This window comes from Xiphophorus hellerii, chromosome 12 (genome assembly GCF_003331165.1).
Source record: "Xiphophorus hellerii strain 12219 chromosome 12, Xiphophorus_hellerii-4.1, whole genome shotgun sequence".
Lineage (NCBI taxonomy): Eukaryota > Metazoa > Chordata > Actinopteri > Cyprinodontiformes > Poeciliidae > Xiphophorus > Xiphophorus hellerii.
The window spans coordinates 26,383,314-26,401,901 of record NC_045683.1 but is presented as its reverse complement, the minus strand read 5'-3'; the positions used below and the strand labels follow the sequence as shown (position 1 = coordinate 26,401,901).

At 43.2% G+C, this 18,588-nt stretch overlaps 1 protein-coding gene across 1 annotated transcript in view; it reads right to left on the bottom strand.

Moving 5' to 3' along the window:
- LOC116729323 (peroxisome proliferator-activated receptor gamma coactivator-related protein 1-like) overlaps positions 1-18,588 on the bottom strand; it is a 28,251-nt gene that overhangs the window by 3,782 nt on the left and 5,881 nt on the right. The window contains exons 2-10 of the mRNA XM_032577761.1: positions 10,565-10,773; positions 10,398-10,483; positions 10,172-10,311; positions 9,467-9,641; positions 3,545-3,656; positions 2,140-3,417; positions 817-1,083; positions 319-720; positions 11-172 (exon numbers count right to left, since the gene is read on the bottom strand). Of these exons, the coding sequence (XP_032433652.1) occupies positions 11-172; positions 319-720; positions 817-1,083; positions 2,140-3,417; positions 3,545-3,656; positions 9,467-9,641; positions 10,172-10,311; positions 10,398-10,483; positions 10,565-10,773 (2,831 nt within the window). The remainder of the gene's footprint in view (positions 1-10; positions 173-318; positions 721-816; positions 1,084-2,139; positions 3,418-3,544; positions 3,657-9,466; positions 9,642-10,171; positions 10,312-10,397; positions 10,484-10,564; positions 10,774-18,588) is intronic.

Here is an 18,588-nt window from a genome sequence, read left to right as displayed (position 1 = left end):
ATCATCTCACCTGTCCCACAATGGGCTTACAGCAGGCACCACAGACTCCTTTAGCAACTGTCTGCACTCCCAGTTTGTTGAGGTCAGACTGCAGGCTACCAAGCATGTTGTCCAGCTTGTTGACCTGTGTGGGTGGCCCACCTGGAACTCCGGCCTTCCCCTGGGCCATGATCTAAAACGGTTGCAAACAGTTATGTCTTTCTGCTCCACAGAGATGCAAATGAAACAATTAGTCACTTGAAGGTTACCAAAGTTCAAAAACAGACATCTCTAAGGACGGGTGAACAACAAAAGGGGGGAAGAGACGGGAATTCGTGCCTGCATTGGAGGGAAGAATGGGTCATACTCTGTTTGGCAGCCTATAGACACCAGGAGTTTTGGTGCTGCTGGTTGTACTGGCTCCACTGGTGGTGGATGGTTTGGGATACAGACAACAGGAGAAGGGGGTTCTGGCTTAAGGATGGGAAGGTCCTGAACGGGCGCCGGTGGGGGTATGGCTTTTGTAATTTGCCGAGAAGGAGGAGGTGGCTCCTGAGCACGAATGGCTTGTGAATTAAAGGAGGTAGGTGGAGGAAGAGGTGGTGGTGTTGGGACGGGGGGCTGCTGTACTGGGAGTGGTCTCTTAGGTTCTTCAATAACAGCGGGGCGAAGAGGGTTAGGGGGAGAGAGGGGTGGGAGGACTTTCCTGACAGGGACTGGTGACTCGGGAGGAATTATGATCTGAAGGGAGACAGAGAGGAGCGTGAAGGAAAAGCGAAAGAAGGTGAATTAGCCGAAAGATACTTTGGTTAAACGTCTGAGCACACAGCAGCCAACCTTGTCGACCTCACCGCCCCATCCGTCGGCGCGGAAACGCTGGGGTTTGGACGTGATGACGACCCCCTCGGTCAGCCACTCATCCGACTGTTTGCGGCGCCGCTCTGAGCGGCAGATCCCGAGCTTACCCTGGAGCTCCTCTATGAGGCGGTCCTGAGACGAGTTCTTGTTTACAATGACGGGACCCATCTTCCTGCGCAGGTGACCGTCGCGATACATAGGATGCACGTTGGGAGTCTCTTTAGTGCGCCTAATCACCGATTTTATCTAGGAGGGAACGGTGGAAACCTCGTCTTACACCCAGATTCAACATAAACCAATTCACGCAACATGCCAACGGGCTTTGGGAGTCGTGCATCATGGTCTTTAAGCATGCTTGGTCATAAGACGACAATGAGCTGAAACCCTCCAATTCCTCTTCAACATGACTCAAGCAAGCAAAATACTCACCAAGTCAGATGCGTTAGCTTCTTTTACACAACACAAGTCCAAATGTAAGAAATTATTTTTATGGTTATAGCAGCAAAAGCATTGAGTTAGCCATGGTGCAATCACAATCCAAAAACTTATTTTCTTGTGCTTGATAACCAAAAATGTTGTATTCATTTATTTACTTATTATGGTAACAAAGACACTGTAAGTAGGAATATATATCCACCAGCAATTAGAATTACTAGATGGCTGGTTGGAAACTAAAAAAAAACAAACAACAAAAGAAAAAACTTTCTCCAATTAGGGAACACAAGATACCAAACTGCTAACTTGTATCAAGCCTCTTCAAGGTGGATATTGTAGTGAGTTTTTAGTATTAGTAGAGTGTCTACATCTATGTGCTTCCTCTGGCATAATTTTTAACCAGCTATTTTAAACACAAACTGTATTTTTTTTGTAATTGAATCAAGAAATATTCAATCTCTAAAAAGCCTATTTTGGCTGATACAGATTTCATTTTGTCTGGAAAGTCGGTAAGTACAGCAGATCTGTCAGTCAGCCCTCTCTTATAGCAAAGCGAAATGGGACAGTGACTGATCAGTTTCACATGTAAATATTGGCCAATTGCACATCTCCCAAAATTAAGAACACTGGCACCAAATTATCAGTACACCCCTAGTTGATACATATATAGACCAAACAGTAGCTTACTAAATTTTAAAAACACTTCATAGCATAGAATACGGCTTGCGACCAGCGTGGTTGATAAATATGTACCAGTTTTTAACTTCAGCCATTTTTGAAGATGTTAACAACACAGCTGAAGCAAATGCTAGCATGCATCAGTCTCAGCAGCCAGAACCAAAACAAGCCTGCCGTGTATATGCATACATGTCCCGTCGCAGAGACTCTGTCTATACTGGGAGCTTGGAGCAGGGGCATGTCCAAGGCAACCTCAGGGGTCCCAGGGCACGAGGAGGGGGTCATGGACTCATCCATCCAGCTGGCCTCAGTCAGTGGAGTCATGCTGCCATCTGTGTACAGCCTCTCAGTGAACGGTGTCATGGTGCCGTCTAGTCCATCATGTAGGGACATTGACAGCTCCTCGTCAGCCCAGTCCAGGTCTCCGTTTCCGTCGGTTCCCATATCTATGGAGTCGTCTGTGATGGTGTTGGTGGCGCTGGCGAACGTGTCGGGTTGCACACAGCTTCTGTCCATGGGCAGGATCAGGTCCTCTTGCACCTCCTGCAGTCCTTTCCCGAGAGAGTGAGCCTCCACCGTCTCTAGTGGTTCCTCTGTGTGTGATGTATGACTTTGAGCAAAACTCATCGCTAGAAGTTTATCTAGGGCCTCGTCAAGAGAGGGCTCCTCTGCAGACGGTTGATGTAAAGCGAGGGAAGTGTCTCTCTGGGCTACAGGAGACACCTCTGACAGCTGTCTGCTGGTACTGGTGAAGATCAGAGGAGAGGGGATCATCAGCGGAGAGACTGCAGACGGCGGCGAATACGGTGCTGATAGGAGGTGCGGAAGAGATTGAGACGCAGCAGCAGGCAGAGGCAAAGGAGTCGAGAGAGGGGGAGTGCGGCTTTTTGAAAAAGGCGGGGAGGTGAAATCTAAGTCCTGGTCAAGAAAACAAGCAGGCCGCGGGCTGATAGATTCAGAAGCACAGAACGTTTTACTAACTGATGGTGAAAGCCGCTCTGCGGACGGACTGGGGGTTTTGGAGGTCTTGCGCTCCAGGACGGTGTTAACAGAGGTAAGAGAGGGGGTAGTGGCATTGGAAAGGCTCGGGCTATTTCCTAACAAGCTGGAACTAGATGGAACAGACTGACAGAGGACGAGCAGGGACTTTGTTTGGGAGGACAGCAAGGTGGCAGAGACATCTATGACAGAGTCCAGGTCGATGTCACTGGCAGCAGAAAGAGACGAAGTAGGACTGTGCGGTACGAGAAGGTTCGGATGAGGCATCGCAGAGCCACTATCCTTTCCTTCCTCATCTATGTGCAACTCTAGGGCAGCAGATAAAGGGAGGAAAGAAGAGGCAGATGGGTGGGGAAGACTAAGAGAAGAAGAAGAAGGAGCCACTGGGGTGAAGGAGGAAGACGCTGGAGAACGGTGAGAGGTAGTTGGTGTCCCTGCTTGGTCTGGCAGAGAGCCCAAAGAGCTGGGCTAGAGAACAGAAGAAGTACAACAAAATAAGAGGAAGAGGACAGAGGTTATAAAACTTCTTTAGGAGAGGTTTGTGAACAGAGGATGTAAAGTAGCCTCCACAACATATACTCATGCTGACTTGTACCTTGAAGTCAGATAAAGAGGCCATCAGTTCATCCAACTCTCTGGTGGCACAGGAAGCCGACATTCTTGTTTGCTGTTGAGATGCATCCAAATCACTATGACGTGTGGAAGAGCTGGAAAGCATGAAGGTGATTCTTTTTCACAACAATGAAACTTAAATCCAAATGTAAATGGGATTAAAAGTAGGGATGCACCAATAAATTGGCCCAGATTTTCTTAATTTTGGGAGATTAGAGATCTCACATCTGCAAAGGTCTGAAAATCAGCCACTGTACTCTTTCCCTGTACGGTGAGAGAGGGCTGGCTGACAGACCCAACCACCAGGTCAACTCTGTATGTGTGCAATTAACAGTGGTTGCCCCACTGTTGCCAAATTAGCGACTTTGTCATGATGTTCAACGACTTTTCAAATAAAAAACATTGGCATCGGAAAAAATTGGAATTGACAGATAAGACTTTTTAGGGATTGGTGATGAGCCAGAAAATCAGTCAAATCAATCAGTGCACCTTAATTAAAACCCCGGTTTTATTCTGTGTTTTTACACAGAACAGTAAAATGTATCCAAGTATAAATACCATTACTAACATTTCTTCACCATTTCTTGTAAATAAGGCTAAGCAGTTTAATATACACTTACATTATCCTAATGAAGCATTTAAAAAAACAAGAAAAATACAATTTCATTTTTTAAATCTGTCAAACATGTATATATTTATAGGCTTACAAGCACATAAAACGTTGAAGGATTTGATAAACAAAGCCATATAGAGCACCTTGCTAAAGTATTCACAAACTTTATGTTTCATTGAGATTTTATTTGACAGACCAAAGCAAAGTAGTGAATAATTGCATGATTTATAACCCCTAAGTCTTGACAAATAAACCTAAAGCGTATTTATTGTATATGAATTTATCTTTGTACTCTTATGTCCAAAAATAAAATCCAGTGTAAAAACCTGGTAACTCCCAGAAGAGCTGCAGAGATTGAAGTATGCGGTTCAAAAATCTGTTGCCACAACAATTACTTGTCATATACTCTTTTTGGAAGAGCAGTAATAAGAAAGCCATAAAAGAGAAAAAGCAAATATGTGAAAGATGGTGGTCAGATGAAGCCCCGGCTCCAGACGAGTTTAACGGGAGGCATCGACTTATTTTGGGGAGGCAAAATGAACACGTAGCAATAATAATATTACTCAAGTAAAAGAAAAAGGTACAGTGCAGTAAAACTACTCATACAAGTACCTTTTTTCCAAAAAAAGTTACTCAATGTAACAAGTACTACTCACTTTTGAACATAAACAACATCAGTAGTCTACAGGCTACTAGTTAACAAGCTTAAGGTGCTGCATTGATATTAGCTAGTCATCTTTTAGCTAACATTACCTGAACCCAGCAGCTTTACTCAACTCAGTCGGTTAGTTTGGGGGAAAAACTGTCCAAAGTTCTTCACGTTTTGCTGCCATGATTCTAACACACCTGCGCAGCTCTGCACAGCAGCAGCAGGTTGCCTTCGCTGCCGCACAGGTGTAAACCCAGCGCGAGCGTCGTGGCGCTCATGTTGCGTTTAAAGGAAAAACAGGTCACGACGTGTTAACAACAACTAAAAAGTTTTAATGGCTGAAAAAAGTTACAGAAGGCGCTGACATTGGAAGTGCGGAAGCCCCAACTGTATCAAATCGATATAGGAATAACAGAGTTGGCCACTCTGAGGTAAAAACAACAAACAGCTTCCAGTCCAGGGGGTCACGGCTGACTGTGGGCGGGCAATGCCCCCCAATGCCCACCCATCCCGCCGGGCCTGGTCAGATGAGACCAAATGAAACTTTTGTGGGCTGCATACAGAACACTATGCGTGTAGGAAAACAAGCAGATTGCCTCACTCTGAAAACATCATTCCCACTGTGACACTGTTACTTTGTGTTGGCCAGGCAGATAGAAAACCAATTAAAGCTGCAAGCAGCCTCGGGCGGCCCTCGCAGCAAGCGCCGCTCCGGCCTATTGGCCACCGCGGGGGTTCCAGCCACCGCAGAAGCTCTCGCGCGGTTTCCAGAGCCGCAGCCCGCTCCCCACCGCAGAAGCTCTGCCGCAGATTTCAGCACCGCCGCCCGCTCGCCGCCGCAGAAGCTGTCGCGCATTTTCCCCGCCCGTCCACCGGGCGACACGCGTGAATGCGTTCGGCAGCGCTCCCCGACGACTGTCACAAAATCTGGTGCAGATCGGTCGATGCATCGAGGAGATAAAGCCGATGTATCAACTTAGGGGGCGCAGTGGAGTCAAATTACATTTCAAACCCGTTGGGCTCTTTAGAGGTGAACAAAGGTCATACATATCCAGTTTGGCGCCAATCGGATGATCTATGTGTGAATTAGAGCCAAACGTATGCATATGGCGAGGGACTGATATTCGCCATTTGGCCACGCCCACACGGTTCAGCCAGCAGCGAGCATTGACAGAGCTCATCATCCGAATCATCTTGATTAGGTCAAAAGAGCCATAAACAGAGCATTCCAAGGAAAAAAACAGCACTTCCTGTTCTGAGGGGGCGGGGCTTTGATGACGTCATAATATGATGACGTAGGATCGACGGGCATCCCACCAGGATCACTCAGGCCAAGTTTGATGCAGCTCGGTCAAAATATGTGGAAAGTAGAGACAAACGTATACGAACGGCGTTGCCGCCATTGAAAACTCTTGGCACTTTAAAGCAAGCGAGACCAACTTCCTGTCTGTCATCCAACACAGAATCACCTTGATTAGGTCAAGAGAGCCATAGATGAAAGTTTACAAGGAAAAAAATAGCACTTCCTGTTGTGAGGGGGCGGGGCTTAGATGACGTCATAATATGATGATGTACGATCGACGGGCATCCCACCAGCATCACTCAGGCCAAGTTTGGTGCAGAAGCTATAGACAGTTAACAGTAAAATATGAGACTTCCTGTTGTCAGGGGGCGTGGCCTAAGTGATGTCATCATTTGACCATTGGATATTATTGGACACCCGATGATGATCAATCACTGAACGTTTGGTGTCTCTGTGAGTTTTTGTGTTAGAATTACAAATTTTTCATTTTTTCCTGTGTATTACAAAATTGAACTCTGTCATTCCATAGGGCAATGCTGCCCTCTGGTGTCGAATTACTGACATAATGAAACTATTTCAGTGGGCAGCAGAGGGCAGCATTGCCCTACAAATGACGAACATGGACTGTTTATTATGTAATTACACAGAAGATCTCTCTAATTCATTCTGAGGGGGCGGGGCTTAGATGACATCATAATATGATGACATAGCATTGTCAGGCATCACACCAGGATGAGTCAGGCCAAGTTTGGTGCAGCTCGGTCGAAACATGTGGAATCTAGAAGCAAACGTATGGCATCGGCGTTACAGGTCACTTCACCATGCCGCCACACCCAGCTGCTTCATCGCAGCCGGTCAGGGCTTGAATCCACAACACACCAACATGTCTTCTGTCTCTGGACACAGTTTCATGTTGATTAGGTCAAAGGGCTAAGATAGCGACCGTTCACAGTAAAACATGACACTTCCTGTTCTCAGGGGGCGTGGCCTAAGCGATGTCATAATTTCACCACAGGGTATTTTAGGACACCTAATGATGATCAATAACTGAAAGTTTGGTGTCTCTGTGAGTTTCTGTGCAGGATATATAAGAGTTTCGTGTTTCATGGCGAGTAGGTGAACTTTGACCCCTGGTAACCCCCTTTCAGCAAGCTCATACAGCCACCGTTTTGATAACTTTAAATCAAACATGCCTTATGATCAGACTGACCGAGTTTGAAGCCGATCAATCGAAATCCCTAGGAGGAGTTCGATCAAATACGAAGGCTGTAAACGTCAAAATCACGGTCCAAATCTGAACTTCAATCCAAAATGGCTGACTTCCTGTTGGGTTTAGAGCATGGCTCTAAGAGACTTTTTTTGTGCGTCCTGACAAGATACACATGTGTACCAAGTTTCGTAATTCTAGGTTAAAGCATGGCTTGGGGCTGTTCATTTAAAATACTCTAGGGGGCCCTATAGAGAAATTAGGCCACGCCCACCAAATTTTGTTATGAATTCCTGTTGGTGGGTGGATAAGGATCCATCCTAGTGAGTTTGGAGCAGCTGGGCCCGAAATTGTGGAATTCAGAGCCAAACGTATGGCAACGGCATTACAGGTCACTTCGCCACGCCGCCACACCCACCTGCTATGTCAAAGCCGGTCAGGGTTGGAATCCTCAACACACCAACATGTCTTCTGTCTCTGGACACAGTTTCATGTTGATTAGGTCAAAGGGCTAAGATAGCGACCGTTCACAGTAAAACATGACACTTCCTGTTCTCAGGGGGCGTGGCTTAAGTGATGTCATCATTTCAGCACAGGGTATTTTAGGACACCTGATGACGATCAATCACTGACCGTTTGGTCCCTCTATGTGTTTTTGTATAGAAAATATAAGAGTTTCGTGTTTCATGGCGAGTAGGTGAACTTTGACCCCTGCTAACCCCCCTTCAACATGCTCCAAAACTCACCAATTTGTTAACTTTAAATCAAACATGCCTTATGATCAGACTGAGCAAGTTTCAAGCCGATCAATCAAAATCCCTAGGAGGAGTTCGATCAAATACGAAGGCTGTAAACGTCAAAATCGATGTCCAAAATGGACATTCAATACAAAATGGCCGACTTCCTGTGATAGTTGGCTTATAACATTAAATGTAAGTTCTGAGTCTTTTGGTGAGCTCTACAAGTTTACCAAATTTCATGTCTCTACGATGAAGTACGTTCATACCATTGTGTCAACAGAAAATTGCTAGTTGCCGCCGTTGAGCAATTTTTTTTGCGATTTTTGCGACAACCTTAAAATTCAAAATTTTTAAATTTTCTAGTCGCGACCGCCAAGTTTGGTGAGTTTTTGAATATGATAAAGCCCCCAAAAAGGCGCCTCTTTGGGGGGGCAGAATCGTAATAAGAAACAGTGCAGATACAATAGGCCTTCGCAGCGCTTTGCTGCTCGGGCCTAATTAAATACGTTCAATACATGCGGCTGCACCATGACTAAATGAAACATTTCAATATTTTCACAAGGTTTTGTGGATTTCACAATTCTGAAAGTGTTATGCAAAATAAACCTTGCTGAAATTCAATTACACTTGAAAGTTGGGCTGCATGATATGCCGCAGATGTATGGTTTTCTCAGAATAACTGTTTGCAATTTGCATAAATGTGAAGAACCGCCTGGAGTGCAAGAAGTGTTCGCTAATTATTTAAGCACCATTCATTCATGCTCTCTGCAGCTCTGATATATTTGATGATATTTAATTACATTTATTGTTTAATGAAGCATAAAAAGTTTAAAAAGATGATGTAGGCAATAAAAAACTAGAGCTAAGCTTTATAATAAATTACTTTATTATTTTTTATTTATTTTATTTGTGTATTAAGTTTCTTAATCTGGGACCTCAGGCTGAATTTCGTACCACAAACAAGCAAAAATGGCACGACAATGAAAAATCCTTGGATCTTTTTGTTGACAAAGCATTACTTTTGTCAACTGATCTCAAACACACAAGACCAAGTGTTTGAGATGGAAATGTTGCTTTTGTTTGTATTTTTAGTAGCTGGACTAGTTATCTGCAGTCTATGTTTGCTATGAATCCGGAACACAGGATAGTAAAATGTTTAAATATTTGGTTTATTTGTCACAACAATATTGGAATCACAACATATACAAATATTATACCACATGTTTTCCCTAATATCACGCACTCCTACTTAGAAAGATCACAATACGTTTATTGAGAACCTCTCTACTGTTCCCTCTGACAGAACCTGACTATTGATATTCCTTCTGAGTAGCTTATTGTTAGCTTTTCTTTTAACTGCATTAATCAGAGTGAGTAAAAACAGAGGCAGTACCTGGGTGAAGGACCTGAACCCTCCAGCAGACCCTCCGCTGGGGGTCGAGCTTCCTCCGGCCTCATCCCATTTCGTTTTGGCTTTTCCTGAGGTGGGGGGCTTACCAGGATGTCAGGAGTGCCTCCGTTCTCATAGTGGGTGATACTGCAAGACGGTAAAGGTGGAGCTGCCTCCTCTAAGGAAACGTGACAGGATGAGTAAACGCTGCTCAACACAGACAGAAGTGAGAAAGTGTCAAACTTCCCCCTTGTCCTGTTTCCCCATTTTCTACAAAGTGGATTTCAGTCCTCATGTCTTAGTCGACCCACCACAAATACAAGCAGATTACGGAGAGAAAAGACACAAGGAAAGCTCAGGCCAGATGCTTTTATTAAAACTTGAGGCGTGTTACTTGAATAGATGTCAAAGAATTATGACATTTGATACAGTTGCATCACCATGTCTGTTCGGCAGCCTGCCCCGCATCGTCATTTTTATCATATAAACGCAAAATATTTGTGACAATGCTGTTATTTAATACTAAAATCCCATTTACATGTGTTAAAATTGTAGCTATGACGTATTTTCTCCAGCATGTCTCTACTCTTCTAACTTCTCTGTATTCGTTTTAGGAATTTAAATGTCTGTCAGTGTTTTCAGATTAGACACAAAAGGAAGAAGAACGCAGAGGTGCAATTTATTTATTATAATAGCAGTTTTCTCTACCTGTAGTGGGGAAGGAAGGGGAGCTCTGCTGCACGGCGTTAAGCTCCAACAGAAGCCGGTCCAGCTCAGAGAGGTTACTGCCCAGGGCAGAGGTGATGGCTGCTGGAGATGAGTCTGACGTCTTGTGTTTGTTAGGAAAACTGAAAAACACACAAAGTGTAACTTAAAGGTAAACAGAAATGTAGTCTGTTTGACTCAGAGGACATTCAGAGAGGGGGAGCAACACCTGTAAACATGGTCCTCTTCGATGTGTGACAGCGGAGAACTGCTGCTGTCTCTGGACCACGAGCTCTTATGGGCCGAACCTAAAGACTGGAGCAGATGAGTAAAGTCATTAACATTTTAGGTTTAAAGCCAGAGAGCGCCTCGTGCTCTCATAAAGTAGAGACCTACCTGTTGGGAGGAGTGGTGAGAGTCTGGTTGATCTGTCAGGGAGCCGTTCAGAGCGTCGGCTGAAGGCGGAGGTGGAACCGGAGGCGGTACGGACGCGTCTTGGTAGGGGAGTCCGCCCGTCGGGATGGAGTAGGGGGTCTCATCGGGCAGAAAGACCGGCCGCTTCGAGATGTGGGATGTAGTAGATTCTAGGTCTGCAAGCAGCGCATCTGAAAAGGTGAAATACTTTTTTTAGGTTCCCAACCCGAGATGAATTTGGGATATCAGTATCAAACAACAAAGTATCAGATTATATCAGCCTGCATACAAACTCTCCAACAGAAGCATTTACTTTGACCCAGCATTCCTGTCCAGAAGCGCTCGAACAAAGCCATTGAATAATAATAAATGGGTCAGTTGTTCTCATACCTAATATTATTAATATCACCTGATCAAACCTTTTCTAACATTCCACACCATACAATAAGTTATGATGTTGAAATTATATCAGGTTAATATTGGTATAAGCTGATACTCAAAGCTGTAATATCAATACAGTTGCGGAAGTGAAAAAGTTGCATCGAGACACTTGTGGGTTTTTTTCTGAAGGATCCATTTGAAGAAAACCAGAAGAAGCACATAATCATATGAAGATAAAGAAATACAGTACAGACCAAAAGTTTGGACACACCTTTTAATTCAATGAGTTTCCTTTATTTTAATGACTATTGACATTGTAGATTCACACTGAAGGCATCAAAACTATGAATAACACATGTGGAAATATGCACTAAACAAAAATGTGTAAAACAACTGAAAATACCCCTTATATTCTAGTTTCTTCAAAGTAGCAACCTTTTGCTGTGATTACTGCTTTGCACACATTCTGCATTTTCTTGATGAGCTTCAAGAGGTAGTCACCTGAAATGGTTTTCACTTCATAGGTGAGCCCTGTCAGGTTAATAAGTGGGATTTCTTGCCTTATAAATAGTCATGAAAATAAAGAAAACCCATTGAATTAGAAAGGTGTGTCCAAACTTTTGGTCTGTACTGTATATCTAATGTAGAGATATTGCTTGGTGACCGCAATAATCCATTTGTCAGCCTCATCAGGCATGACCATTAGCCTCATTAGCCTGTCAAAAAACCTAAAAGTCTGATGTTTTTTCCAGTTAGTGAACGCACCACACCACTACTGAATTAACTAAACAAAAATAAACAAATCAGTTTCTTTACTCTTATACTTTTCACAGCCAGTCCATTGATGTGGCACCAGTACCTCTGGACCAATATTTACAACAAAATCCCCAGTCTACCTTCTTGATTTGTCAAAACCACAACCACTGCTACTTTCTCCAACTTTATTTGTACATTTATTCTATTGTGGATTTCCATTTAGCTTTACAAGACTGAATTCAAATTTAACAAGACAGACTGATAACAGAGAGGCAGACAGGCAGAAAGCATTTCTGAATGGCGTCCAGGGTTGAGAGGGTACAAAGTTATCCTCCTGAGAATTTGGTGCAACTCCAGAATAAAATAGACCCTTACATCACACCATCCGTCCATCCATCCAGCCAGCCTCCGCCTGACCAGAATAGACTGCCGTCACCAGCTGCATGCCGTTATGCTACAATGCTTTTGACATGCCATCATCTGCTTTAGATGATCCAAAGCTCACACTGGCTTAAAAAAAAAGCAGCGTCGTTTCAATCCGAGAACATACAAACTTGTTTCGATTTAGAGCTTCTTTATGACTGCAAAGCTTTATTTCCCGTTGATGTAAAAAGTGGTTCAAAGATTGGCAAAGAGAATATTTCACACTTTTCCAGACAAGAACTTCCATATTTAATCCTGACTCTTCATCATCACCACCTGTGGTCCAAAGGGGAATCCTGCCCAGAAGCCAAACGTCCTCCGTCCTGCACTTTGACGTAAACCATGTGGGAGCTCAGGCCTATTTAAAGCGGTAAGCTCAGTGTGTAACCATGTCTCTGCAAATGTGCTGAAATATCCAGACCAGCTCGAAATAATCTGCACCTGGTGCTGACATGCTAAACAAGGCCCGACTTAAATTGACTGTCACTCATAAAACAAAGCCCGCAGATAGAAAAATGCCACAAGTGGTTTTAGGACAAAGGTGAGCCGTAAAATGCGCCGATCTAAATGTAGCTGTGGTATCATATTTCTCTTACCAAGGTTTTCAAATTAAGCACGCTTTTGGACTTGCTATACTTGTTGTACTGAATTCCTAGAAAGTTCCTGTTGGCCTTGGCAGAAAGGACGGAAATCCTGCCCAAGGACTGCAGAGGCACTTGCAGACAAAGCAAAGTTCTCCAAACTCACCATCGACTGCTGATATGACACAGCAGTGACCGTAAATATCTGGAAATATTCAAAGTTCTTCTTAAAGAAAACTGTGATGAATCTTTTGGAAATATGAAAAGTTAACTTCTTACTTTTATCATCAGTTTTATGTGGTCTTTATAAGAATCCGGTGCCATCAGAGAAGGTCTTCAAGGAGATGTCTGGGATAAAAATACACCTCATCCTCAATGAACATGTACTTTATTATTTTATTAAATTATAAATGAATTAAAATCAAGAGTATGTCCCATGCAGATCACTCACTATGTCATTTATGCAAATTCTAACTCAGAAACCAACAACCCTTTGAAGAAACACACAATGCTGTCGTAACACAGATAATTTCCCTTTGGGGTACATAAAGTATTTTTGAATGAATTATTTTGCACATTGAACATTCATTCTATGTATGTGAGAATTACTCCATGATAATGATTCCTAAAGAAAATGATCCAAATATCCATCTGCCATGTTTTTGAACATATTTTAAAAAACAGTCTTTAGAAAAAGATTAACAGGACTCCACAGTATCAGGAAAACATCACAATGCAATATTACCATGGAATATTGCGATAACGACATAATAATAACCCACATTTTCCTCTACGTTCTCCTTCTTTTCCATCATCACAGAGTCTGACCTTTCTCCTCGGGGTCGCTTAGATCTTTGTACATCAGATAAGAACATGAAGGATGAGAAAATGGCTGAATATGTTACTGTAAAGCAGAGTTTAATGCACTACAGCCTAACAAACATCACATCCAAGCAGTCCTGTGTGTTCTAGCTTGAAATGAATATTTAAATAGAAACTTTAATAGATTATTTACTGACAACTATTTTTGTTTAGCTTAGACAGCATAGTTGGTGCTTATATTAAAAGCAACAACCACATAAAACACAAGTTTTACACTCCAGAAATTGTACATGCCTATATGAAAGTGAATTATTTTTGTTGTTGGTTTGACATTTCTATTATTGTTGATGTAACACATCATTGTTTAGTTCCATTATTACCTAGAGCTGGGTGGGGCTTTGTTACCTGTGCATTTATAAAAAGGAATATATGGAGTTAGGAGAAATATACCTTTTTATATAATGAGCTACAAATAACTTTGTATATCAAGGATTTGAATATACAGGCTTATTTCACACCCATGGTCTTGAGCCGGAAAAGGGTAGAGTGCCTTCTCCGGGTCAGGGGGGATGCCTTGCCCCAAGTGGAGGAGTTCAAGTATCTCGGGATCTTGTTCACGAATGGGGGAAGAAGGGAGCGGGAGATCGACAGGCGGATTGGCGCAGCGTCTGCCGTCAAACGGGCGCTGTACCGGTCCGTCGTGGTGAAGAGAAAGCTGAGCCAAAAAGCGAAGCTCTCGATTTACCGGTCGATCTACGTTCCCACCCTCATCTATGGTCATGAGCTTTGGGTCATGACCGAAAGAACGAGATCGAGGATACAAGCGGCCAAAATGGGTTTTTCTGGGCTCTCCCTTAGAGATAGGGCGAGAAGCTCGGTCATCCGGGAGGGACTCAGAGTAGAGCCGCTGCTCCTTCACATCGAGAGGAGCCAGTTGAGGTGGCTCGGGCATCTGGTCAGGATGCCTCCTGGACGCCTCCCTGGTGAGGTGTTCCGGACACGTCCCACCTGGAGGAGGCCCCGGGGAAGACCCAGGACACGCTGGAGGGACTATGTCTCTCGGCTGGCCTGGGAACGCCTCGGGATTCCCCTGGAGGAGCTGGGAGAAGTGGCCGGGGAGAGGGAAGTCTGGGCCTCCCTTCTGAAGCTGCTACCCCACCCCGGATAAGCGGAAGAATAAATAAATGAATGAATGAATGAATGAATGAATGAATGAATGAATGAAGATGGATGGATGGATGGATGGATGGATGGATGGATGGATGGATGGATGGATGGATGGATGGCTTATTTAAAATTTTTCTCTCTCTTAGCTGTATGTGGCAAATATTTATGCTGTTTTGTGCAAAAATAAATAAATGATAACTAAACAAATTCTCCGGTATGGAATCAATGTTTTTTGTTGGAAGTAAATATTGCAGACTTTATGAGCATGATCCCAGTTTATGGAAAAAAGTACTCTCCCTTTAAAGAATAAAAAAAGTTTAGATATAAACGTCTGAACAGATTCTTGTCCAACTCTCCTTATCCATTTGTTTCATTTAAATGATGCTAAATACAAATGATGACTCTATTTTAAATAATGAATCAGTGAGGAAAGAAAGAAATCTTCTTCACAACACAGATTGGTATGAAGAGTTTTCTTTTATGATCAGAGAAATATTGAGTAAAGGCAGACAATGGAAGGTCAGGTTGTCCGTTTGAGTTCAGAAATCTCAGCTTCTTCATGAATCAGTAGTTTGCTCTTCTGTTTGCTCCAGGCTGGCAGCTGATGGAAAGTAGATAAAAGATAGTCAGCTAGTTCATTCTGGATGTGTGAACACAGAACTATAAATTAATTCATTATGAAAGTGTGTTGATTGTTCACTTACACAACATTTTACTGCTCTGAGCACACATTGCATTCACTAGGCCACGGCAACCTTAATCGCCTTTGCCCTCGCCCTCTCGTCCCTCTCCTCCTCGCAGGACATGTCCTGGCAAAGATGCTGCTTCTCCAACGTTTCCAACCCTGATATTTCCCGACAGAGCATTTCCAGAATCTCGAATTCTCTCAGACCGTTCCACTCAATCTCATTCCTCAGGTTGGATTCCCGTTGATGCAGCGCCAGGATCTCCTGCAGGAGTTCATCCCTTTCTTTCCTCAGCTCCTTGTAGCTGTTGGACTTTTCTTCATCGACGTGGTCCAGGACCTCGGATGAAACCTCTATGTGCGCTTGAGTAAAGACCTCAGGCCCGTGGGGGCCTTTGTGAGCTCTCGATTCTTTTTCTTTTCGAAGCATCAGTTTCAGCTCCAGCAGTTCTCCACTGAGGTCATCCACTCCTCTTTTGAGATTTGCATCGGGAATCTGGATTGGCACTAGACATTTTTGACCGACATTATGGATTTCTTCCAGTTTCTGCAAGAAATGGTCTGCGATTTGAACAGCCCGCTCGGCTTTGGCCTCCATATTCATCCGCAGATTAGTTTCTACCCGGAGTTGGCGATTCAATTCTAGAAACACATGAGTGAAAACTTCTTCTACTTTTAAGGTAAGGTACAAGCAGCAGACTGGTTATCTTCTACACCATAAACAAATGTGCTTACAGTTGACAGTATGAAACCAACTTACGACCAATGGCTTCGTTGGGATCTGCAGCCTGAAGCTCTTTAAGTTTGTCAATTTCTTGACTCAGAGCCATGTTCTTCTTCCTCTCTGCTTCAAGCTTCTTCCTGAAGTGGACTCTGATTTCTGCATTTTGATGGTGGAGTTCTTCGTTTTCACCAAAGAGAATGTTCAGCTCCTTCTCATACATTTCAAAGAGGTTAACGGTATGCTCACGACTCCATAGGTTCTCCATGTTTGCATTTTTCCAACACTCTAACCAGAAATGCTTGCTTTCCCAGCGCAGAGGGAAGCGTGTCGAAGGCCTGAGTTGATTCTCTGTAGTGAACTCTGAACTGCTAGAAGACCCGACTGCAGTTCCAGAACATTTGCTGCGTCGTCATAAGGATCCATGGTGACATTGTGCTCTTCTGTCCACCAATCACAGCTGAGACTCACTTGTTCCGTTCAGATCAGATCGGAAAGGACGTTTCCATTTAAAGTATCAGAAAATTTTACATGTAGTTGTATGTATGATTTCAGAAGAATATTTAATCACGATGCTATTGCTGAAAATTATAAGGTAACTCACAGTTATCTTTCATTTTTCTTTCATATCTTTTTACATTTCATATCGACTCAACCACTATTCATGAGCATTAGCTTCTCAGCCATTAGAGAAAGTAACATGCGACGGGCAAAATATGTTATTGCAACCAAGCAATCCTTTGCAATTACGATATTGCAGACACTGATAGTACAATGTAATGATTTGATGCAATGTGCAGGTCTAGTTGCTTCATGTTGTTTGTCTTGTGTTTCAGAAGAAGTTTAAATAACTTACAGGATGATCATTTGAGACAGACCAATTAGGTTTTTGTTGTTTTAGATTTTTGATTGTGAACTCTGAACTTGCTAGAAGACCCGACTGCAGTTCCAGAACATTCGCTGCGTCATCATAAGTTGCTTGATATTTCCAAACTCTTTTTAAGAAACTCTGCGAGGCCAAGTGGGTATAGACAATGGATGGATAATAATTGCACACTTTAAAAAGTTACTTCTCCTCATTAGGACCGCTATACCACAGTTAAAACGTGGACAGCCAATGTATGTTAACAATTTATGAGGTAACAATAGCTCAGCCTATTAAACTTCCTGCAGCTGCCAAAGTATGAAGATGAACTGATCAGACAGGAAACAACATCAAATAATGTTACTATAATCAAGCTCCCAACTTTCAAAGACCGAAAAAACATGGCAATAAAACATCTGACCAACAATAACGAATCCTTCTTGGTAAAACAGGAAAGTAAAAATATGTTTCACTAAAGGAAAAAAAATGAAGCCTCGTGGAAATTATTTAAAATGACCCAAAATGATTTTTGGACCAAGAAAAAAAAGATGACATTATATATTTAAAAACTAGACTGCACTTTGAAGAGGTTTGAGTATGCGTGTAGACCTGAAATGTTGTCAATTTGTTTTGTTTTATGAAAGAAAAACTCTATACAGAAAAGTCTCAAACTTACAGAAACCTAAAAGCATCAACAATCCAACCAGCAGTTGGGCTAAGTATCGGTCTAATCTTTTCCATTCCAGACAGGGGGTGGGCGGTGTGTAGCAGCCACAATGGACAAAGTCCAATTCTGCTAACAGCATCCTGACTCAATGGCTGATTGTGCAGCGGTCTAAAGGACTAAAACTGTCATCAAAAATGAAACGACTGGACCAAATTATTTCAAACGACTTCATCTGACTTGAGTCAAACAATACACAGACTTACATTGGCGCTGTCAGTGGACATAACTGCGGTACCGTATTGTGTTGACATTATACACATTCTTGGGGGAGTGGGCACATGTATAGTCTTGACTTTGTGCACCCACTGTCCACCCACTCACGGCTCTTCCACAGTCCTGCGATGTTTATCAGATGGGATGAAGGCACATGGGGAATTCCACACATTCCTCCGTCCACCCTGAGAAAGAAACCTCTCAGGTAGGGGCATATGGAAAACAGCTCTAAACGCGAACACACAAACTTAATCTAGCGAAAACGGTCATTAAAGTCCCGCCTTTCTCTGCCCCAACACACCTGGAGTCAAGAAGAAGACACTCAATACTCAATGCTATCCACAGCATGCTTTGAATTCCACAATAAGGGAGATGCCTGTGTTTTTACTGCCCTTCACCACACATTGGGGAGTACACTACAGGCACAGATGAAACCAGAGCACTTCGATCTTTTTCATGAACATGTGGGCAACGGTGAAAGGTCATCAGGGTCCACAGCTCACCTGTTTATACCCAGGGAGCAAAAAAGAGGAGAACTGGCTCCGGTCCCAAACAGAAACCCTATCCTATCCTATCAAGCCAACCGAACGTGATATATTTATAACAAACAAGAAAAGCAGGGGCCGGAGTGAGGCGGCGGTAAAGAGAGAAATGACATCCAAAAG